The 24,384-nt window shown below is 35.7% G+C and overlaps 1 protein-coding gene across 1 annotated transcript; it reads left to right on the top strand.

Moving 5' to 3' along the window:
* Positions 1-7,053: 7,053 nt before the first annotated feature.
* Positions 7,054-20,425, top strand: LOC107815743 (coatomer subunit delta). Its single transcript, XM_016641371.2, has 11 exons — positions 7,054-7,244; positions 7,483-7,522; positions 9,537-9,760; positions 9,999-10,241; positions 10,349-10,529; positions 16,133-16,437; positions 18,064-18,256; positions 18,362-18,515; positions 19,439-19,501; positions 19,596-19,692; positions 20,078-20,425. Exons 1-11 carry the CDS (start codon positions 7,242-7,244, stop codon positions 20,165-20,167), a joined length of 1,593 nt encoding a protein of 530 aa, XP_016496857.2. The 5' UTR covers positions 7,054-7,241; the 3' UTR covers positions 20,168-20,425.
* The last annotated feature ends 3,959 nt before the right edge of the window (positions 20,426-24,384 follow it).

Genomic DNA, 24,384 nt, shown 5'->3' with positions numbered 1-24,384 from the left:
CATAACCCGAGGACCCTTTCTGGCATAACCCGAGGACCCTTTCTGGCATAACCCGATGACTTTCCCAGCATAACCCGAGGACCCTTTTTTGGTATAACCCGATGACTTTCCCGGCATAACCTGAGGACCCTTTCCGGCATAACCCGATAACTTTTCCGGCATAACCCGAGGACCTTTCGGCTTAACCCGATGACTTTCCCAGCATAACGCGAGAACTTTTCTGGCATAACTCGATGACCCTGCCAGCATAACCTGGTAGTCTTTTTTAGTATAGGGTCTCACTCCCTAGTTGATGCTAGCATAACTTGATAATCTTTCCAACTTAGGGCCTCTGGTCCCCATTTGATTTCATTTTAGATATAGGGTCTCCACTCCCTAATCTTTTTTTTCTCAAGGATACACAATCCTAATTTTATTGCTTTCAATAAAGAAATGATTTGGATTTTTTGCAATAACTCACGAAATTTTCCTAGTAAAAACTGGGGCAGAAAATTTCATTCGTTTGTTTGTTTTGGTGCCTGAACAGGTTTTCACCATAAGGACGAGGTTTGAGATGACCAAAAGAAGAAGTCTCAATCCAAATAGAGGAAAAGAAAAACAAGAAAAGAAGTTGGACTTTAAGTGTGGAAGCGAAGAAAAAATGCGGACTGCTCAAGATACGATTGAAATCACAAGTTTTGCATGTCCCGCCTTGATCCGAAAAGCTGAAGAAGAATGAACTAGAAACTGCAGCTAACGAGCATCAAGATTCAGATTAGATTCTGCAGGAAGAACCAGCCAAGACTAAAGATCAAGCTTTAGAAGGTTTATAGATAGGAATCTTGTAACTCATAGTTGATAGGCTTAGCTAGTTTAGCTTTTCATCTTTCATTTCGGTGTAATAAGGAGCTCAGCAAGCAGAAACAGCAGCAACAACAATGAAATCACAGTTTCTTGATAGTCTAAGCTACCAAAACTTCCAGAACTATACTGACCTAATTTCTTTATAGTCAAGGATATGTAGGCAACCTCCGAAGCAAGGTTTGGTCAGACTTTTTCAAAAAATGCTTCCCATGGAGCTTCAAACGGGCAAAAATCACTCATAGTTGCTCATTTTATTTGTGCCCAAAAACTCTTCGTGTTTCCGAGCAAAGAGGGGCAGCTGTGAGCATGTGATTTTTGCCCTATGTGAAATACTCCTACAAAAATAAAGAAAATAGATTTTTCTAAATTATTTGCAATTATATAGGATTTTTGCAGGATTTTTTTTTTAATTGTTTGCATTTTTGTGCATGTTTAATTTTGTTAAAATCATGAAAAAATGTAAAAAATACCATGCATTGCATTTAGATTTCGTTTTCATATTTTAGGATTAATCAGTTAATTAATTACTTTATTAAGATGAAAATCACAAAAAATATCAGTCATTTACATTTTTAGCTTTAAAATGTAAGAATAATAGTTTTCTCTTTATTAATTTAGGGTTAACTCATTTTTTGTAAATATTATAATAGATAATTAGTTTAATTTTATAAATTATATTAATTTAGGATTTTAACTAAGTAAAGAAAAAAGAAAAGGAAAATAAAGAGAAAAGAAAAATGGAAAAGATTTTATCTTAGTATATTGGGTCAATTTCTAATTAGCCCAAACACAATACTCGTTCAAACCCAGCCCAATCCCTTACCCGGCCTGCGTCCCTCACTTAACCAAAACGACATCGTTTCCTTGTCTTTCAATCACAGCCGTTGGATACTTTTGATCCAACGGCTCGAAACTAGGCAATCATTTATGATATAACTGTCCTAAAACCAGTTATCCCTCCCAAACCCCAATACTTAGTCCATTCCCTCTCCCAAACCTGTCTCTAACCTGTAAACCCTAGTCTCCCCTTTATCCCACACAGGCTCCACCCATCTCCGCCGTCCGAAAATTGCCTTACGGTGGTGGAGCTTCTCCAAACTACTCCAAATTAACACCATGCAATCACCTTTCCCTCCCTTTTCCAAATCCCCAAACCATTTCCCTCAAAATTCTTATCAAACTGCTCGAATTTCAGATCTGAAATCCCAAACCTAAAATCCCTAAATCACCCAAACAATGCCAAACTCACACCATAGGACCATCAACCTTCCCTCACCACTATCCTACCCTTGATTCCCCAAAAATCCATGCCAAAGTCCTCGAATCTTAAATCTATGAAGAACCATAAAACCTAGTTCCATTTGTCCGCCCTTTTCGAGTTTTCTTTGGATTGCTTCCAGATTCGATGTAGTTGAAAGACCGTGCTAGTCAATCGTTCTCAACAAGAACAGTTGGTTAGCATATTGTTTGGCCACATCGAAGGACTTTTGAACTGTACAAGTTATTTAGTTCACAGCATGTCTAATTGTTAGAAAATTATTTTTAGTTGCATAGTTTAGTTAATTCGATCACAGTGTAGGTTAATTAGGTTAATTATTAGGTTTCATGGCATTACCATGCTTGTTTCTTTGTTTGTTACTGTGTTCTGCCATATGTGTTTGTTTAAATTTAAGTTCTTGTTTAGGGTTAATTAGATAAGCACTTTCATTTACCGATTAGTTTAGTTTTTAGGTTTAAATTGCACCATCTTGATTCCGTTTGGTCATTTTCGATTTGGATTTTTATCCCTTTTGGATTTGCCTCTATTTGCCTGGATTTGTACATCATTAGAAACTTGTAAGGGTCTATTTGAACTAAACGAAACTTAGGAGGATTTCAGAACTTTAGAAAACAAATAGTTAAAAAAGAAAGTTCTAGAAATGTACAAGCTGTCCAAAATTGGTTTTAAAAGATGCTGAAAAATGGACAACTGGACATTATTCTCTGTCACATCCGCTGTACTATCCAAAGAATTAGGGTAGAATATTCTTTGCTGTTGTTTTGGATATACACTCTATAAAAAGAAAAGAAAACCTGCACTCACAGAAATATTCATCAACATTTTCTACACTTAAAAGGCTTTGAAAACAAAAAGAAATCCCTTGAAACTTTTTCCGGCTAGAACATCAGTTTCACTAGTTAGAATTTCTAGGCTGGTCGTCTCTTGAATACTCTGGTTTTGAGAATTTTGTTTGGTTGGTTCTTGGTTTTTCTGGTTTGGATTCTGGGCTGCTGTTTGTTTGGGGTTTCTGTTGCTGCTCACATTTTTTTTAGTTTCAGCCAGCTCTTCATCTGTTTGTTGTTGGTTTTTGTTGCTGTTTTTTCAAGGTACTGACTTCAGCCTTTCTTCATGAAATGCTTGTTTAAATGATATAAGACTAGAGCTGCAAATTACATGTGAAAATATAAGTATCTTTTCATGTTAGTTGTAGCTTACATTGATATGGATCTAATTAGTCTCTATTCTGTGAGTTTAAGATTGAAGTAATTTGGTATGAATAACCTAGTTAATACATTGATGCTTTGTAGTTTTCCTCTTGAAAATAACCTTGTTTGAAGATGCTTCTTTAGTCAAATATTCTGCATGTTAATGCTGATTCTGAATGTTATTTATTGAAGTCATTTCTTCCCTTCTTATTCTGTTAGTGAATAATATATTTTTTACTTGATATCATTTGAGTTTTGTTTTGCCAACCATAAGCTATAACCTGTGGGTTTGGCCATTAGTTGGCCAAATCAGCAAGTTCAAAAGTTAAGAGCTGAAATCCTGTTGTTGATATCATGCTGAAACTAGTGTTTTCATGTGTTGGATCAAGCTTTGATGGATAAATCATGTCTAAAAGAGGCAGGTGTTCATTAGGCTATCAATTACATGGAAGTGGTAATAGGGTAGTTGATATTTTCTCTTTAAAAATTCGAATTCGGGTACAATATAGTAGTTGTAATTATCATATTATTATTAGGATGGTCTGTAATAACTAGTAGCAAGGTGTTGTAAACACAACATGAAATTTTAATTATAACTGTTCTCAATTTCAAAGTTGAAGTCTTAATTTCCCCTCCTATGCATGAAGTGCCACGATTCAAACAGGTCCTTTTTTTTATTTAAAGAAGTTCAAGACAGTACCACTGTTTCAAATGATTTGCTAAATATTAAGTTTTATAGTCTAGTTATTCATTATGTTGGCAATCAGAACTTGTGTGATATATGTATATTTGTGTATTGGAGGAAGTGTGAAGATCAAATAAGGCCTCAGTACATTTGAGGCCTTCACTTAAAAGTTGGGCCTGGCTTTAGCCCAAAGGAGATGGCCTGGTAAAAAAAAAAAAAGACTTGGGCTTGTATTTAAGCCTTCACTTCGCGCCTGGGCTCAGTTTTTGAGCCCAATTCAGTGTGGTGGCACCTTTCTAAAGGACACGACTAGAATAACATACTGGGCTTGCTCCTTGGCCCATTCCCCTTAGTAGTTAAAATTATACACGCATCTCCTAATGCTATATCTATAATTCTTCGCTTTTGCAATAATCTCAAAATATAATTTTAGGAAGTAAACATGAACACCCTTAGTTTGCTTTAATCAAGTATAATCTTTCGAAATAAATTGAGGCGTGCCATCCACAAATGAATCCCATAACCCATGGCCCTCACATTAATATCGAAACTAGTATAGAAAGCACTTTGAACATTCGTAGTTTGTTTTAGACACGTTTATAATAAAATTATCATAGCTATGGGTACGGTTCCCGTGACGTAGTTGTGTTACATAATTTTCAAATTTGGGGGTACATTTATGTGACCTAGCCACAACTTCTAATACTTTAATAAATTAAACATGTTGTAGATCGTGGGTATGTTTTCCGTGACACGATTCACAATGTGTATCAAACAAACAAGTGTACGACAATCGTAACTTATTCCAGAATAATCTCATAAATTGTTAAAAGTGGTTATAAAGCTAAAATGCACAATAGGTTTAAAACGTGTAGTAAATCAGATAATAGGCCAATTATTAATAGTTTAAGCGACTGTGTTAGACCCACGAAACCCGGAAATGCCTAATACCTTCTCTCGGGTTAAAAGAATTTCTTATCTAGAATTTTTGGTTTCACAGACTTTTAAATAAAGTCGATTTTCCTCGATTTGAGATTTTAAAATAAACCGGTGACTTGGGATACCATATTAAATTAGTGCAAGTGGCGACTCTGAAAAAATAAATAAATAATTCCATTTTGATTTATGTCACTTAAATTGAAAAAACTCCCTTATACTCCCCCTCGAGTGGTAAAAAGGAGGTGTGACAACAATCACTAGTCACCACTATGTACCAGTATTCATTACTTTTATCGGCTACCACCACCACCAACCAACATCGTTAACTGCTACTGTCATCCACCATCTACTACCCATAATCATTACTATCAACCAACACTACCCAGTTGACACCCACAACCACCATTGTTAGCCATCATCACCAGCAACCACAATATAATATTTAAATTTATTTTATTAGTATAATATTAGATTAATTAGTATTATTTTTATTTGAATTTATACTTATTAATTTTTAAATAAAGATAAGTATTCATATTCATATGTAGAGAAAACAAATAGTCTTAATTAATCAGTATTCAGATCTTATAAAATATCTTAGTGGGCATTTGGACATAAGAATTGTAAAATTTCGAAAAAAATATTTTTTTTCCCAAGTGAAAATGGTATATGAAAATTAGAGTTGTGTTTAGACATGAATATAATTTTGGGTTGTTTTTAAATTTTTGTGAGTGATCCGAGTGAAAATTTTGAAAAATAACTTTTTGAATTTTTTTAAATTTTTAAAAAATTTTAAAATTCATCTTCAAGTAAAAATAAAAAATTTATGACCAAACATTGATTTCGAAAAAAAGTGAAAGTTTTTCGAAAAAAGTAAAAATATTTTCATGGCCAAATGAGCTCTTAATATTAAGATGTATATTCAGATTCAGACGTTATAATCTTAATATACATATTAATATTTAGACGTCTTAATCTTAATAAAAACAAAGGATCGAAGGTTTGAAATCTTAATATTCAAACACTGTTAAGATCTTCTACTCCGACGCCTCCATATATAAACTCTTGAGCGCCTTATTTCTTTCTTCCGTCCTGCATTTGCATTTGCATACTGATCCGATCATTTCACTTAGCTAACTGATGATCTCTATTGAAATGTGTGGTGTCGCGTCATCGATATCTTCTACTTCCACTTTTGGCTGTTGATCCTAGGGTTTTATTACTATTTCAGTTAGCATTCGTTGTTAAAACTATGCTATGATGCATACATTTTGCATAGCCATAGGACGCGGATCTCTGGTTAAACATATAATTGAGTTAATTTATATAGTTTACATTAAAATCCGTTACATGCGGCCTTAACTAGCATGAGAATAAGGCATAATTCATTGATTGATATGCGCTCTACATTACTTTGTTTATTTTGTGGAGGTCGAGTATTACAGTTGTAGGCTAGAAGCTAGTTGAGTCTTGCGTTACTTTGTTCCATTGTGAGCCTAGTCTGGTAAGGTTTTAATCGAAAATTACTAGAGGCATTGTCGTGTCTTAATATTTTCTCTTTTCGGTGCTAGATCTATTTACTAGCCATCTTTTATGCCTTGTATTTTTCTTATGCATTTTATGATACTATTTTTCCTATGATCTCTATGGTGAAACTAATATTCTCCCTTTTGTTTTTTTTTGTTTTTCTTGTTTTTCTTATTATCTTGAGCCGATGGTCTTTCGGAAACAACCTCTCTATCCCTTTGAGGTAGGGGTAAGGTCTGCGTATATACTATCCTCCCCAGATCCCACTTGTGGGATTTTCCTGGGTTGTTGTTGTTGTATTACTTTGTTTATTTTGTAACTCTAATTTCCTTGGTGCATGGGGCTCTATGGCAAGACCATTAAAGCTTCCGCTTTAGGCCAATTTTTTTTCTATTAGTTATAGTTATTTTATTAGTAAGATTTTTTTAAGTTAACAAAATATTAATATTTAGTTTCATTACAACTATATTGGCTGTAGTTATCAAATATTTTATAAGTAGATATGAATATTTAAATAATTTAACTCAAAATTTTAAAATATTAGACTATGTTATATTATGAAATACTTAAAATTAAAAGAAAACTTAAACCTTGAAGGAAAATTTATGGCATTACCAATACAGTTTTGGCTTTTAAGCCAATTTCATTGAGCCACGCACGCCTTGGTGATGCGAATAAATTGGAGTAATTTTTATCTTATTCTTACCAGAAGGAATTTGTGTTTAAATTCCAGGTGATACGCGATCTATTGATTAAGGTCTGAAACAGAAGATCTGCGAAGATGGTAATATTCCACTGGCTTATCTTTCCAATGAATTTTTCCGACTGACAACTTCTTTTTCCCATGTGATTTTGGTTGTTGATGAGCTTATAACTCAATATCTTTAAAGATTAATCTTTTGCTGAACATTTTAGGAATCTCTTTAGAAAAAATCAGGAATTTTCTAGGGAAAATATGGAGTTTGTTGATTTTGAAAAAGAATCGTTGTGATAATAATTGCAAACTGTTCTATGTGCTGCAGGTTGTTCTAGCTGCGTCCATTATTTCTAAGTCAGGCAAAGGTACTATCTTTACTATATCTGTTTCTGGAATTTCTAGTTTCTTCAGTCGAATATTTTTTGTGGTGCAATTCTACACAAATTTGGCATCTGCCAATTAATTGATTTGTTCTTTTGACAAAACTGTGAGAATAAACTAGTAAGATCTATTATCCTGCATTCTGATTTGCAAAACTATGTGACTCGTTCCTTTTCTGAAGTTTACAGAATGAACGTTATAAAAAGGGCCTTAGAAAAGCACTTAACTAAGAAAAGTTTGTTCAGATATTATCTTTGAGAAATGTGAACACTTTTAGCACTTAGCAGTCGAGAGCTCGAACATTACAAATAAGATTTAGGAAAGCATTTGATAGTATAAGTTAGTTTAATTATTATGGTGGAGAAATGTAAAAATTGCAATTAATGGAGAAAAAGAAAATTCCATAGGTATAACTGGAGGCACAAGAGTAGATGATCTCTAATTCATGTGTGATTGAATATCAAGATGCCAACCTCGTATAAAGACAGAAGGCATAGAGCAACATGAATAAAGTAGTTTAAAGTAATTTGCAAAGGGCTAGGACTATCTACTGTTAATCATCATTGACTGACATTGCAATATATAAAGAATGTACTTTACTGGTTTGTCTTGTGAACATTTGGAGATCTTTACTCAGTTCTTTTCTTGTTTCATAGCTGACAACATATCCTCAAACGAAGTATTTTTGTTTGCAAATAGCTCCCCTTTTTCATTGAAAGAAGAGATTAGGCATGCTAATACTGCATGGATACATCTGGTCATATGTTGCTTACCCATTATGCCATTTGTTTTGGTCAGAATGAGAGAACAAAATTCTAATACCCTTAGGGATACTAAGTGATACAATAAAGCGCTAGAAACTGTGGCACATTCTAGGTGTTTATGTAATATGGAAATATCTTTTTGTCCTTACATTTATATTTAGCTGAGCTAATGTCTCTGAGCAATTCTTAAGCAAAATAGAAAAGATTGAACATGTTAGCCAAAAAATATACATTGTGCACTGGGAGAAACGTGGAGAAGAATGGTAGAGATAAGCGCAGCTAAGACTATGAGATGGTAGATAAAAGGGTAAATCGGTGGGTGGAGGAAAGTAGTAGTATAGGGAAGAGAGTAAAAGAAGTCTTACTATATATGTGAGGAAGTTATAAGATTACTATGTGAAAGAAAATGGCAGGCTTCACATTTTAGTTGTCCATACCTACTTGATTCTCTTTTATTATTTATTTGTAATAGATGCGACAAAGTATAAGGAATTAATATCTTTCGGAAAAGGGTAAAAAGGAATGTGAAGTTTATGCAAAGGAAAGGACTAAATCACGGAACACATACTCAAAGGAGAGAAAAGGTAAATCATACATAAATTTGTAACCATCTACCTGTAAAATGAGAAACTTTTGGATAGACAGAAAAAAATATTTGTTTTTCATATCTATTATGTAAAGAGGCTAGTGGTATAAAGGGACAGTCAGGTGCACAAAGCATTCCGCGTTCATGCAGTGTCCGGGGATATAGACAGCCTACCTTGATGCAAGCATCAATGGTTGATTCAATGACGCTAGTGGTATAATGATGAAAAAAGGGGGAGGGAGAAATATATTGGAACTATTATGGTGTCTACTGCCACTGTTTGGTTTTCACACATACATGTGTTTCCATCTTCTAATCCTATAGGGTCTAGTTCTGTACTTGTTTTAGCTTGCAATGGTTTCTATTATTGACATTTGAAAGAAAAGAGTTTCTGTTTCCTCTGATAATTCCCTCTTGTAGTGGGTCAACTGGCCTTTGATGCTTTCTGGTAAATAGTTCTACAGATTTTTTGCTCTTGCATAGAAAAAAAAGAAAAAGAACAGAAGAAGCTTCTTTTATTTGATCGTGGTGGGATGTTTATTCAATCAGTTCTTGCATTTGGGATGCTCAATATTCTTCTTCTCTAGTTATAATCGGATACATTTGCCACAAACCACCATTGACTGTATCATTTCACCTCTTCTGCAGCACTTGTCTCGAGGCAGTTTGTTGATATGTCTCGTATAAGAATTGAAGGGTATCTTGCAGCCTTCCCCAAATTGGTTGGAACAGGAAAGCAACATACCTATGTGGAGACTGAAAACGTGCGTTATGTTTATCAGCCAATTGAGTCTCTATACTTACTGCTTGTGACAAACAAACAGAGCAACATTCTTGAAGATTTGGAGACACTGAGGCTGCTGTCTAAACTTGTATCCTTCCTGTTTTTCTGATACATATTTACGATTCATTTCTTATGAGCTCTAGGTTATTCTGCCCAACTCTGTTCATTGAGTTTTGATGCTTTTCATAAGAAATGCTTGTCGTCATCTAAGTTCAAATTTTCATCAAGCTGCAAAATATATCTCCCATAGTTTTTTTATGCTTGTTGCTTTCCGAGATTATTTGTCACATGGAAAGGATTTGGGTTGATTCCTTGACTGTTATTAGGTGCCTGAATACTGTCATTGCTTAGATGAGGAGGGAATCTCACAGACAGCTTTTGAGCTTATTTTTGCATTTGATGAGGTAATCTCTCTTGGGCACAAGGAAAATGTTACCGTGGCACAAGTCAAGCAGTATGGTGAAATGGAGAGCCATGAAGAGAAATTGCATAAGTTAGTCTTACAGAGCAAGATTAATGAAACTAAGGATGTCATGAAGCGTAAAGCCAGTGAGATTGATAAAAGCAAGGTAGTTCAGGACGCCAGTGCTACCTGTGCCGTAACTTTTAACCTTTCTTTTATCTTGGATCCTTTGAGTGCTATTAGAAGAATCAACATGTGGAAACTGCTTTGCAGATTGAGAAGAATAGAGGTGAGAAAGGAGGTTTCATGTCTCTGCAATCTATGGGTTCTGGAAGAATTGACACTGGCTTTGGCAGCAATACAAACTTATCTAGCTTAGGAGGTGGTGGTTTTGGCAGTGGTTCTGGACTTGGACCAAGCACCGATTTGGATTCATTTTCCACCAAATCCAAGGGTTTGTATTTGTTGTACCTAATCAATATGCTATGTGTCTTTAGTTCAAACACACCTTGTCGAGGCAGTGCATCATTGAGTTTTGCATATTTTTCCCGCATGGCTTCTTATATTCTTGAGCATAGGATCTGGAACTCTTTCAATTCTAATTAGTATTACATGTCTGTATATTGGGAGGAAAGCAGTAGAATTATATTGGTTAGGAAAACATAAGGCATCGATGTGATGAATGCACAGGAAGTCTATGGGGAATACTAATTGAAGGAAAATAAATGCTCCGTTAAGATGATTGGGAGGAGTCAAAATTGCATAAGTTTACTGCCTAAGTCTACTTTCAAAATGTGGAAGGTTCATTGTAGATTTTGAGAAGAAGAAAAGGCTTCTTATATTTTTGTGTGTGTTTACATCCCATGAGCAAGAGAATTTATACAAAGCTCCTAATGCTAATTAAGGAAATAAAATAAATCTATTCAACCAATCCAGCTATCAAATCAAATCAAATAAAATCAGATTTCCTAAATATAATCAAATCTCCTAAAATCATGCTGATCAACACTCCTAAATCAAATATCCTTGAATCATGCTAATCAACACTCCCCCTCAAGTTGGTGCAAAGATGCCGCATGACCAACTTGCAACTCAAAGTATGGAAAGTTCGCTTGTTGAGACCTTTGGTAAATACATTAACTAGTTGTTTTTCCGATGACACATGAAACAAACTCAAGACACCAGTTGTGACTTTTTCTTTGATGAAGTGTCGATCAATTTCCACATGATTTGTTCGGTCATACTGGACTGGATTATGAGCTATATTGATGGCAGCCTTCTTGTCACAATACAAGGAAAGTTTTCTTTTTTCAGATGGTCTCAACTCCTGTTGTAGCTTTTGTAGCCAAGGTAGTTCGCAAATATCCTGGGCCATAACTCTATATTCTGCCTCCGCACTTGATCTAGCAACTACATTTTGCGTCTTGCTTTTCCAAGTAACCAAGTTTCCTCCTACGAGCGTACAATAGCCGTAAGTTGATCTTTTGTCATCTAGAGATCCAACCCAATCCGCTTCTGTAAAGGCTTCTATTTGGAGGTGGTCATGTTTGGAGAAAAGTAGACTTTTCCCTGGAGCAGACTTCAGGTACCGCAAAATATGAAAGACAACTTGCATATGAGGATCTCGGGGATCATGCATGAACTGACTCACAAGGCTAACTGAATAGACTATGTTTGGTCTAGTGTGGGAGAGATAAATGAGTCTTCCAACCAACCTCTGATATCTCTCCTTATCAACTGACTCTGTAACTCCGCTTTGTAACTTGTGATTGCTTTCAATGGACGATTTTGTGGGCTTGTAACCTGTCATACCAGTTTCTTTCAAGAGATCCAGAATATACTTCCTTTGAGAAATAAAGATTTCTCTTTCGGATCTAGCAACCTCAATTCCCAAGAAGTACTGCAATTTTCCTAGTTCCTTGATCTCAAATTTATGTGCGAACAACTTCTTCAATCGGGCCATCTTCTTTTGATCATCTTCGGTCATTACTATGTTATCAACATAAATTACGAGAAGAGTGACTTTACTCGTTTGATATCAGCATTGCTTTGTTGGTAACCGAATGAGATCATTGCTCTGATGAATTTGTCAAACCAAGCTCTAGGGGATTGCTTCAGTGTGTACAAGGCTTTCTTCAATCTGCATACCTTTCTTTGACTCTGTGCAATATCAAATCCAGGAGGAATCTCCATATACACCTCTTCTTCTAAGTCTCCAGGAAGAAATGCATTCTTCACATCAAACTGTTGCATGTCCCATTCAAGATTAGCTGCACACGACAAAAGAATTCTAATAGTGTCCATCTTGGCAACATGAGCAAATGTCTCATGATAATCCACTCAATAAGTCTTAGTGAATCCCTTAACTACCAATCTTGCTTTGAATCTTTCAATTGAGCAATAAGCTTTGTGCTTCACAGTGAAGACCCATTTGCAGCCAACCAACTTCTTGTCTGATGGTGAAGTGACAAGTTCCCGAGTCTTTTTTTTTGATAAGGTCTTCATTTCTTCAATCATAGCTAGCTTCCATTTAGGATCTACAAAAGCTTCCCTCCAATTCTGGGGAATAGACACAGAAGAAATGGACAAGGCAAAGACTTTGTAGGAGGGAGACAAAGAATTATAGGAGACAAAATTAGATAAAGGGTGTTTGGTGGTGCAAAATCTGACTCCTTTTTTATGAGCAATAAGCACTTCTAACTCATTAGGAAATGTAAATAACTCACTAGTAGAAGCAGATTCAGCTTCGGTAGATTGCATGATGGTTTCTTCTGCTCTATTTCTCTTTGAGTAAGTTTTCAAATCAGGCCTATCCAAATGCCCAATAGTCTCCCCCTGAATTCTTTCTCCAATTTCACTTTCCCCTGTGACTCTCATTAAGAGGTCCAGTAATAGAACTAGGTAGAATCACCTCTTCCTACTCTCGCCCTGAAGAGGTGATGAGGTAATACTGAAATAAGGCTCAGATTCTCGAAAGGTAACATCCATGCTAACAAAAGATCTCCTAGAGGGAGGATGATAACATTTATAACCTTTATGTGTCGGAGAATACCCAATAAAAACACACTTTATCTCTAGGATCAAGTTTCCCAAAATTTCTAGTGTGGATAAAGCAAACACACCCAAGCACTAGTGTAAGGACAACTAGTCTGATGGACTATCCCATTGGACTCCAAATAAGCACCAAATCTTTTATCCATGTATTTACTACCATTGTCAATTCTAAGATTTTTGTTTTGGCATCAACCTGAGTACAAATCATCTTATGAAATGACTGAAAACAAGAGAAAACTTCGCTTTTAGCTTTTAACAAATATACCCAAGTCATCCTAGTGCAACAATCAATGAAAGTAACAAACCATCGACTAGCAGACAAAGAAATAGTTCGGGTTGGACCCCATACATTAGAATGAATAGTCATAAACGGAGTTGTGCTTCTATTATCATTCACAGGATGAGAGTTTCTAGTATGCTTGGTATATTCACACGCATCACAGAACAAAGATTCAAATCGAGTCCTTGAAAACAAATCGGGATATAACTTCTTCAAAACAAAAAATGATGGATGTCCTAATCGTCTATGCCGCTGTATTATTTCTTGGTTGACATACTTACTTTCCCCAAAAAAGGCTTGACCAGAGTTTTGAATTCCATCTAATATAGACAAGTCATCATGCAATCTACCACTGACAATCATTTTCCTTGTTTGAAGATCCTAAAAAATACAATGATTGGGAAAGAACTCGATTTTACAGTTTAGAGTTTTGGTGATGACACTAATAGTTAAAAGGTTGACATGGAACTCAGGGACATGGAGCACAAATGATAGTTTAATATTAGGAGTACAAATGACTGAACTTGTTCCAGAGATACGTGTTTAAGAACCAGTGGCTATTTTAACATTGTCTCCTTTGGGATACAGAGAATGATTTTGAATGCCTTTAGAAGAGCCTGTCATGTGTTATTTGCACAAAAATCAACAATTCAAGAATTAAGGTGAGCAACAAAGGAAGTACCTAATTGCACATGATTGGATGTGGCAACATTAGCGTAGTCAAATTTGGCTTGGAGGCGACGAAAAAACTGAATTTCATCCGAAGACAAGATTTCTCGAAAAACCATCTCCTTGAATGTCTCCATATTTCTGCCAAATCAAAGGAAATTTGAAAAAAATTGCTCAAATATAATCTGCCTCGCTGGAAACCAAATCTGTCTCGAGCGAACCTTAGCTCCGGTGAATGGAAAAATTAAAACTGGTAAGGATATGCTCGGAAGATCCAGCAACCCTAATAGAAAAGAAAATTCCAAAAAAAAACTTACCAGGAGTTTGTGTTGTGGACAGCCACCAAGAGAGAGAAAACTCGACCTCTTTGATAAAAACGGAACCCTAGTGCTGCGAGGGAGATAACGCACCTTAAAAAGGCAGCAATGGCTCTGATACCATGTAGATTTTGAGAAGAGGAAAAGGCTTCTTATATTTCTGTGTGTGTTTACATCCCATGGGTAAGGAAATTTATGCAAAGCTCTTAATGCTAATTAAGGAAATAAAATAAACCTATACAATCAATCCAGCTATCAAATCAAATAAAATCAAATCTCCTGAAACCATGCTAATCAACTAAGTTGCTCCGACATGGCAATTTATGTGCCACACCCGTGTCAACACGACACTAGTACGGGTGTGGGTATGAGATCTATATCGGTTCTGGTCAAACAATTTTGGGTACTTTGACAGCGATGGCGAAAAATTTGAGACGAGATACAATTTGATTCCCGAAATCAGAACCAAAACTCGGTTAAATTTGAACAAAATAGCATACCTTTTTTAGGAAATCAATCCTTTACTTATCTACAACTTGAGAATAGAAAAGAAATTCATACTTTACAAGCTATACATAAGTATTTCACAAAATTTATTATAATTTAGAGATATTTTTATATTTTTTGAATTATTTTAGCCAGATCCCCGCACCCGTATCCGTACTAGGATCCCTATCCCCGAATCTTAGAATTTACATCTCGAAGGATCTGACCTCTAGATCCGCACCCGTGTCAGACACCCGCACCCGTGTCCGAGCAACTTAGCTAATCAATACTCCTAAATCTAATCTCCTTGAATCATGCTATTCAACATTCATAAACACGAACACCCAATGAAATGAATCAAATATTCAAGTACCTTTAAAAAAAACTTGCAAGTCCTTTATTTTTCTAATTTTGCTCCTTCCGTACATCCGAGACATTTGTCATGAATAATATCCTAAACATTCCTGCGACAGTTGCATAAGTTTCATCTGAATCAAGAACAGCAATCTGTAAATTCCTATTTGACCTATATAAAGTCAATCAATGGAAGTTCTTAATGTACACATTCTGCCTTATGTACTATGTGCAACCTGATATTTTACATTTCTTTGGACCAGTGAGTTTAAGCTGGCTGCAATGTTTTATGCCTAATTTATTTCCCCTTGAACTTTGTCGCCAGCTGGTTGTGGGGTACTGTCTATTTAGCACTGTTTCTGTCTTGCATGAGTTATGCTGAAAATTTACTCTACTATTTTCTTAATTACTTTAATTTTCTTCTATTAGATATATATAAAGTATGCAAAAAGCTTGTGAGATGAGGAAACGAGGTTGGAGGAGAACATGACATTGTTGTGTTTCTTCCTTTTTTTAACCCCCCCCCCCCCCCAAAAAAAAAAAAAACCACACATGCACAGACAACCCAAAAAAAATCAGCAATGATATCATACAGCTTTTGTTTACTCTTTACCCAATATTTCTTGTTTTTGGGAGGTGAGCTCTACTTGAGACATGCCCCTAAAATCTTCATCATATGTCCATAATTCAAATCCTGGAATCAGTTGGTGGGCCCGAAAAATTTGTGTATCTACATTGTATTACTTCTCTCATGGTTCGTAAGCAGTTTTTCTTTTCTATCTTATAAATAAACATGTTATTTTACTTATGGAAAAAGCACATACTTTTTGGAGAAACATCGAGTAGGTGGTTGAAAACCAATTTGGCATAATTAGCTCATCACATTTATGTGATCAGGTCGTCCAGCTGCATCTGCTACAGCTCCCCCGAAAGGTCTTGGTATGCAGCTAGGTAAAACACAAAGGGCCAACCAATTTTTGGAATCCCTGAAAGCTGAGGGTGAGGTCATTGTCGAAGATGTCAGACCAAGCATTGGTCAGTCCAAGCCAGCTGCTCCACCACCAACTGATCCAGTCACACTGACTGTTGAAGAGAAGATTAATGTAACATTAAAGCGTGATGGCGGTATCGGCAACTTTGATGTGCAGGGTACCTTGTCTCTCCAAATTCTGAACCAAGAGGATGGATATATCCAAGTTCAGGTACTCTCTCTCTCTGAGCATGTGTAAGCATCCCTTTAAGTTTGATTTTTTTTCCCCATCTGTGGATCTACTTTAAAGGCCCATAAATGGTAATACTGCACATCCCCTTGAAGGCAATGACACCTGTTCGGCAATGGATGTGGCACACACTAGGCACCATTAGTCACATTTCCACTAGTCTTCATTAGATCCAAACAAAGAGGAAGTTAAAAATTCTTGAATTACTGGATATTGGCACCTGGCAAGCACGATCAGGCTATGGCAATATCTAGTACTCTCTGTATTTCAATTTGAATGACACACTTTCCTTATTAGTCCGTTCCAAAAAGAATGACAAAGCTTTTGCCCCTTAAGCTTTTAGGACCACACGTTTCAGAAGTCTTTTTTCCTTAAACTTTGTGCCAAGTCAAACTACACCATTTAAATTGAAACGGAGGGAGTAAAATAGTTATGCTAACTTCTTCTGATGTACTGGAAGGAAGTTTAAAGTAATATAAGTTTATGATAAAGTATTACCTATTGCTTCTTGTTGATCTGTCTATGAAACTGCTTACTTTCAAAATAAAAAGTTTATGAGAAAGTATTTCTTTCAAAGAATTGTGTGTCAAATAACGGTTGTATTGAAGGATATAATGAAATTGCTGTAGATGCATTCTGCTGAGTTCTATTGTGGACTGTATAGTGTTTTATAGAAGTTATGAATTGTTACTTATATTCATGATGCCTGTAATCATATAAAGTGTATTGATGTTATGTTATTTACATCTTACTGTGCCCTAATGTATTGTGTTCTGTTTTTTTGTAAAATACTTTGTCCATGAGTTCCTTCGATTTATATCCTCATTCCCCGGTCAGTACCTTGGTTTTTGTAGTTTGTAAATAGAACTTCTATAGAAGGCAGGGTACTTAAGTTATCTATTAAGTTTCTACTTGAATCAAGTGAACTCAGAATATAGTTACAGGCCGTCATGGTTTTGGATCGGATTGTTATTTTGATTGGTCTAGATGCAATTATGATTCCTGACCACGTACTTGTCTGCCTTTTCTTTCTCATATATTTCATCGGGAGCATTAACGCTGATGATAAAAGTCCTTTGCCTACCAAGTATGTGTCATTTGTGTATCTTCATCTGCATCCTAATTCTCTCTGGTTTTCGTTCCATAGTCATCTTTAGACAGCTTCTGTCATATTTTACAGGTAGAATGTATAGTGTCACCATTAGATTTTTGTCTGCCCCTTCCATTTTTATCTCTTTGGGAAAATAAACTTATTGTCTGTTCCTTCTGAAGCTAAACGATTCTCATATTTCTGAATCGTTTGCATCAGACATGGGACTAAGAAGCAATTGGAGGGTGTAAAGCCAAGTGAAGTTTGCATGTGCTTCTTTCTTTTGAATGACTTCTTCTTCATTAAGGAGCAGTAGCAATGCCTTTTCTAGGCTTAACACTTGCCAACAAAGATGAAGACTCAACTAGGCCCATATCAATTTGAAATATTTGTTTAAACATGACTCTGTAGCTCCCAGTTTGCAGGCCTATCTGATCTCAGATGGCAGGGATAATCGTGATGGTTTTGCTTGTGGTAACTTACTTAATGTTATTTGTCATCTGATTCTATATGTTCAGGTTGAAACCAGTGGTAATCCAGGCATCCTCTTCAAAACACACCCAAATATCAATAAGGAGTTATTTTCTAAGGAAAATATTCTAGGCCTCAAAGATCCTAATAGGCCTTTTCCTGCTAATCAATCTGGTGACGGCGTTAATCTCTTGAAGTGGAGAATGCAAAGTGCAGATGAGTCGATTTTACCCTTAACTAGTAAGCATCGTGATATTTGGTTGTTCTTGTCTACATCTCTGTTTATTCATCTTTTACAATTCAATAATGTTTAATCTTTTATAATTAATTTCAACTTTTTCTCAGTTAACTGCTGGCCTTCAGTTTCTGGGAATGAAACCTATGTGAATATTGAGTATGAAACCCCAGCACAGATTGATCTACAGAATGCCGTGATTTCTGTACCTCTCCCAGCTCTCAGGGAGGCCCCACGTATACAGCAGATTGATGGAGAGTGGAGGTGAGATTTTAACTTCAAACATTACTCTGCCACTCGGTTATTAAAAGCAGTACCCTTTTATATCAAAGATAAATTCTTGTGGATATTTGGACCAGTGCTTGCACAGATCTCATTGTAATAGAGCTTTTAAGGATGAAATGGTTTTACTAAAGCTGTAAATATATATCTGAGTGCTTGCAAATTCTTAGTGCCTTTTAAGTCAGTTGTATCATACGGTCAAGACAAGGAAGTGGTTTCATGTTTAATTTAACTGTGTGGTGCATGCATAGTGTGTCACCTGCTGCTTCCCCCAATTTTGGTTAGGCTGTTTGCCTAGGTTACTGGGATAAGATTTTTGGAGATTGGAAAATTCCCACTTATTGTGGTTCTTTAATGGGAGGGATGGGTGTGATTTGGTTATTCTTGTTCAATTCCGAACTTCAATTCCCTTTTCTTTCCTAGATGAAGAAACAGTATTCTGTATCTATCTTGTTGCACCTTGTATGAACTATCCACTGATGATAAAAAAGGCATATTTTGGTGTGAATATTGGTTTTGAGTATCGAATTTTTAAGCTTCACTAGTGAATTTGAGTTGTACAGAGAACTGAAACAGTGAATTTAATTGTAGTAGGTGCACCAGTTGCCGATGTATTTTTGCTTTAGTGAAGTTATGCAGCTAAAGCTGTATTGGAGTGGCATGATTACTTTTGGAACAAAATGTGAATGAAAGAAGTGCAATATAAACACGTATAGTCAAAATTGGCAACCAGACTCTGTAACTGCTATCCATGCTTTGTAACTAGTAGTGGCAAACCTAAATCCAGTGAATATGACCAAAACTAGACCAAGTACTGCAAATGTGATTGAGAGAACTGCTGGGGACTTATGTTCCTATGATCACGTGTTCTATTAAGATTCAATAATTTCTCCCATTAATTGCAGGTATGATTCCAGAAATGCTGTTCTGGAGTGGTCTATAGTTCTCATTGACAATTCTAATCGCAGGTTAGCTTATGTCGAAACTTGTTTTTGTACTGAAGCATGCGATTGATCTCTAGTACTTATTTGTAACTTTAATGTGGAAATGGAAACTTTGCAGTGGATCACTGGAATTTGTTGTTCCAGCAGCAGATCCTGATGTCTTCTTCCCAATTTCTGCCCGTTTTACTGCCTCAAGAACATTCAGTGACCTGAAGGTTTGCACCTGTTTCTACACATGATATTGTGACGCTCCTTTTTCAGCCATTAGGTTGCTGAATATATGCACTATTTCTGCTTACCTGCTTGGGCTATTTGTGTCTGGATAATTTGATGCTTTACTTATCAATTTTCTTTTATGCTTCTGATTCATGTTCTTTCCTATTTTGATTTCTTTGCATGTGAGCCTTCTTATGTCTGTTCAAGGATCATTCTTGTGTATTTTCCCAAAGAAATCCTGTGGTTGTGGGTGGAATGTAGTTACAACGTTGAGGGAGTTTACCGTGAATTTAGGCAATTGATGTTGCCCAAAGTTATCTCCAATAGGTTGCTAAATATTGTCCATCAGAGTTGGTTGATATGTTGATTCATTGTAATTTTCAGGTTGCCAACATTCTGCCATTGAAAGGTGGATCTGCTCCCAAGTTTTCTCAAAGAATGCTGCTGGCTACCGAGAATTACCATGTCGTGTAACCATAATGGTGGTATGGACAAATGATGTTTGTTTCCCGTATAGGATTTTATTTTTTGGCGCAGTGTATGGGGAAAGAGGGGTTTGTACGACGTCTCCTTTTGTCCTTAGGAAAATTTTGGAACGTGGTCATGCTGAGAGATAGAAATGACGTTAAGTTCTTGTGCATTCATAGCTTAAGGATAATAAACGTTGACCAATCGATTTTAAGAGTATTTACCTGGGCTCCAGAGAATAAAGGTTAGGCCAATTGATCTTAATACCAGTTTCACTATGTTAGATTTCTATTGCTAACATTTTCTTTTGATGAAATACTGTTTCTTCCATTACATCAGAATTCCCTTCCCCCCTATTCATATTATTGCGTTAGCATTTGCCAAAATAATCATCGAACTTAGCCCCAGATCTCAGTAAAGCAGCAAAGCAGAGCGCGTAAAAGTGAAATCAAGAGAACAAAAAACAGCTATATAAAACACGCTCAGCTTCAAACCTAAACCTCACGAAGTTCTCCTGCCTATACAAATGAGCTCTGGCAATTATGCACACTTTCAAGTCTATAAGTAACAGTAATCTGGCAATTATGTTTCTACATCCACAAAGAAGCTCCTCTACTCTGCATGCGTTGGCAAGATTCAAACCACATCCACATGACTTGATTGCATAATGACTTTTGACCCCCCCTCCCCCCCCCGCCACACAAAAAAAGAAAAAAAAGAAAAATCAAGTAGGCGTTTTGAATAAATTAATAAGAAGGTATGCTGCTAATTTGGCAGAATCTCTCTGATTAGACCAGTAAGTGATTGAAAGTGTACGTTCCGTGCTCAAGAATTAACATTCTACCTGTTAAGATAATGCTCCTAATTTAGTGGATTATATCAATGCACGGGAAACCTCATATGCAGGCAAAGGACCGCAAGACATATTTACATAATCAAAGATAGAATATAGCTCAACAGATCATTTTATTGAGGCATGAATTGCAAATTTGATAGATGGCCAAGAATAACATACAACAAGTATGTCACCTATCTTTGTAGAGAGAGTTGATCAACTATAAACATATATACAGTAATTTTTACTAAACTAACAAGGGGCTACACCCTGATCATTTTGGTCACAGGCTCCCTAGTGCCCCCAACAAATCCTTAAGAATGATCTAGTCCAGACTTAGTTATTACAATTTACAAATCAGTTTTAAATTCATCAATCTATCTATTGTCCGTACCTAGTAGCCTTCCACGAGTTTCCTCTCTAATTTCTTCTGATACAATCTCATTATTGCATCTACTCTTGCTTTAATCAAATCAGGAATGTGTGGCTGTGTCTTAAATATTCTGCGTAAAAGGGACATGTAACTTTGCTTCTTCGTTGTCTTTGTAGGCTGGACATAGGAAGTATTCAAGAAAGGGTGATTCAAGAGCATCTCTGCAGTCCAACGTGACCTAGGATTCTTGACTAGACACCTTTTCAGAAAATCTTGTGCTTCTTTTGACAACTTTGCATTCTGAATCTTGGGTTTCTCAAACACAATTTTATATAACACATCAGCATTTACATCATTGATGTCTGAACTTGTTTCCCCCCACAACAAGAATATTATGTGGCTTTATGTCACAATGGATAACTCAATTGCTGTGAACGTGACTTAATTAGGCCCAAAAGGACGTTCTTCGTGTGCTTCCGAACTTCAAACTCTGCAAGCCCTTTTCTTGAATTCATGTCCGCATCAAGACAATCCGCTAGACTTCCACCGGATACTCGAGCAATAAGTTGTAAAGAATCACCCCATTCTCTCGAGTGACATTAACTCAGAAAGAGCGAATTACGTAAGGAGATTCTTGAAACATGCTTAGGAATTCACTTTCTGCACGTAGATATCGAGAATTACTGAATTTGCAAGATTTTACGGCAATCTGAAAAGGAAGAGGAACCCCATTAAGTAACACCGAAGCTGGACGTGGAAGTTGGACGTGATGATGATCATGCAAGTTGGACGTGGAAGCTAATGAAACAATACCGAAGCTGCCTTTTGCCCACAGTTTTGCCTCTCTCCCACAACACTTCTTCGCTCGTTATAACGGCCATTAGAATTTTGTGAGTTTTCTAGTTTATAATGCAAATTAGCTTCAGCCTTCAGGTTGTCTCGTTAATTTATAACAACTGCTTTTTATTACGGATAATTGTTTCCTAGACGTAAACGGTATGGGAATCCTATATTTTCACAATATTGGAAAGTTTCCAAATTCTTTTTTTATGACCAGAATAACAACCTCTTTTAATATGAAACCTGTGACTCGTTATTTCTGTTTCCCATACGGTGTAGGATAAGTTTTAGGAAAGTTTCCAAATTACGAAAAAAGAAGTTTTCCAAATGATGTTTTCCATTAGTTCATTAATTCCGTCTCCAGCCATGATTTCAAAATGGCAAATTACAGTTACCTTTACAAGAATTATTAATATAATATATATGGATGTACATGCGGCTTGGGCGTCGACCCGAGCTGAGCCTATGCGGAGCTCAACCTTGTTACAGTACTGAGCCGAGCTTAGTCAAGCTCTTTCCTAAAATATAACCTAGTTAGAACTCTAGCCCGAATCAGCTCTTTAATGTTTATTGGTCACGTCTCTCAAAATTATAGATTTTTATTATTTTGATATTTGAAAGTAATCGTCTATTTATTTATGAAGGAGTAATATTTTAATTGAAATACTAATATTGATTATTTTGTTTTTAAAAAGGTAAAATGTGTAGTTTGATAATATTTTTTAAGAAATTATAATTTTTTTAATTGTTTAAAAGTTCCGACGTTATAGTTGATTTGTATCTCATAATAACTTTAATATTATTGCATTGTTTATATTTGTAAAAAACATCCTAGATATTTTTTTTATGAATTTCTTTAATTTTTTTAAAAGTTTTAATTTACTTATATATTTTTTTGGCGTTATTATGCTATTTTATTAATTTATAAATTAAAAATTTAAAGATCCACGAGGCTTGCGCCCCTTATCTCGAGGCTTATGCCTCAACCCACCTCAGGCTCCCGCCCTTTATAACATTGTCTGGAACTTGTTCAATCTTAATTCTAGTCGCTCCCGAAAGGATTCCTATGGTTAAAAAAGTAAATCCTAAACTAATAACCCGATAACTCCAATAATCCAATTATTTAATCAATTAGGACCTGTAATAATTTTTAGCAGAAAAAAGAAGTATTTTGTAAAACATTTTCACCCAAGAAAAATGACTCGTTTAAAAACCATTGCTCTTATAAAAAAGCTGTCTGTTTTTTCGAAATGTAATCACTAGAAGTGCTACTAATAATAATGATCCACATAAAAGGGCTACATAGCCCAATATCATCATACTTACGTGCATTATTAACCACTCGGATTGAAGAGCAGGTACTAATATTACAGATTGGTGTATTTCAGTTAAAATACCTGACATAGCAAAGCCTTGGGTACAAATAGCACTAGGGCCAATTATTTTACTTAAAATTAAAATATTTTTTTGAAATACGGAATTATATGAATAAGGGAGAAACTCCATGAAAGGAAAATTAATGATTCATATAAATCGCTTAGTGGGAAATGTCCAGAAGAAATCCAACGAGTAACTAATAATTCTGTTATACAGAAAAAGTAACTATTATGCCCTTTTCTGATGAATCGTATAGTTTTACGATTTTATCGACTAAAAGGGTTATCAAATTTTCTGAAATCTCTCCTTTTTCCTTCTGAGTTAAGTTTCTCTTCCTCACAAAAACGTATAGCTCACTTCTACGCTTGTTGAGACAAAAGCAGTGACTTGAGTATGAGGATATTTTTATCTATTTAATGTACATTTGGATTAGTTAGATGGTTAGCAGTTAGTTAATCATATAGCTGATTGATAGTTAGCTAGCATATAATAATGGATTAGTGTGTGTATAAGTGATGTAGAAGTTAGTGGATCAAAATAATTTTTATTTTGCCTCTCGATTTCTAATAGATATATCTCTTATTTTCTTTATTCTACCCCATGATTAGGGTTTCATTCTCCTCAATTTATATGTTTTAGTATGGTATCAGAGCAATGAGCTTCGCACTCTAGCTCGTGGATTGATCTGGTTCTTACTACCTCATTTCTTTTTTGTGTTCATTCTCTTCGTCTTAATTTTTTTCAATTCTCATTTGAAAATTCAGAGTTGTTCATTAATGGCGAGTGACAATCTAGACA

The sequence above is a fragment of the Nicotiana tabacum genome, chromosome 10, assembly GCF_000715075.1.
Source record: "Nicotiana tabacum cultivar K326 chromosome 10, ASM71507v2, whole genome shotgun sequence".
Taxonomy (NCBI): domain Eukaryota; kingdom Viridiplantae; phylum Streptophyta; class Magnoliopsida; order Solanales; family Solanaceae; genus Nicotiana; species Nicotiana tabacum.
The sequence above is the reverse complement of the archived record's forward strand: the minus strand, read 5'-3'. Positions and strand labels throughout refer to the sequence as shown.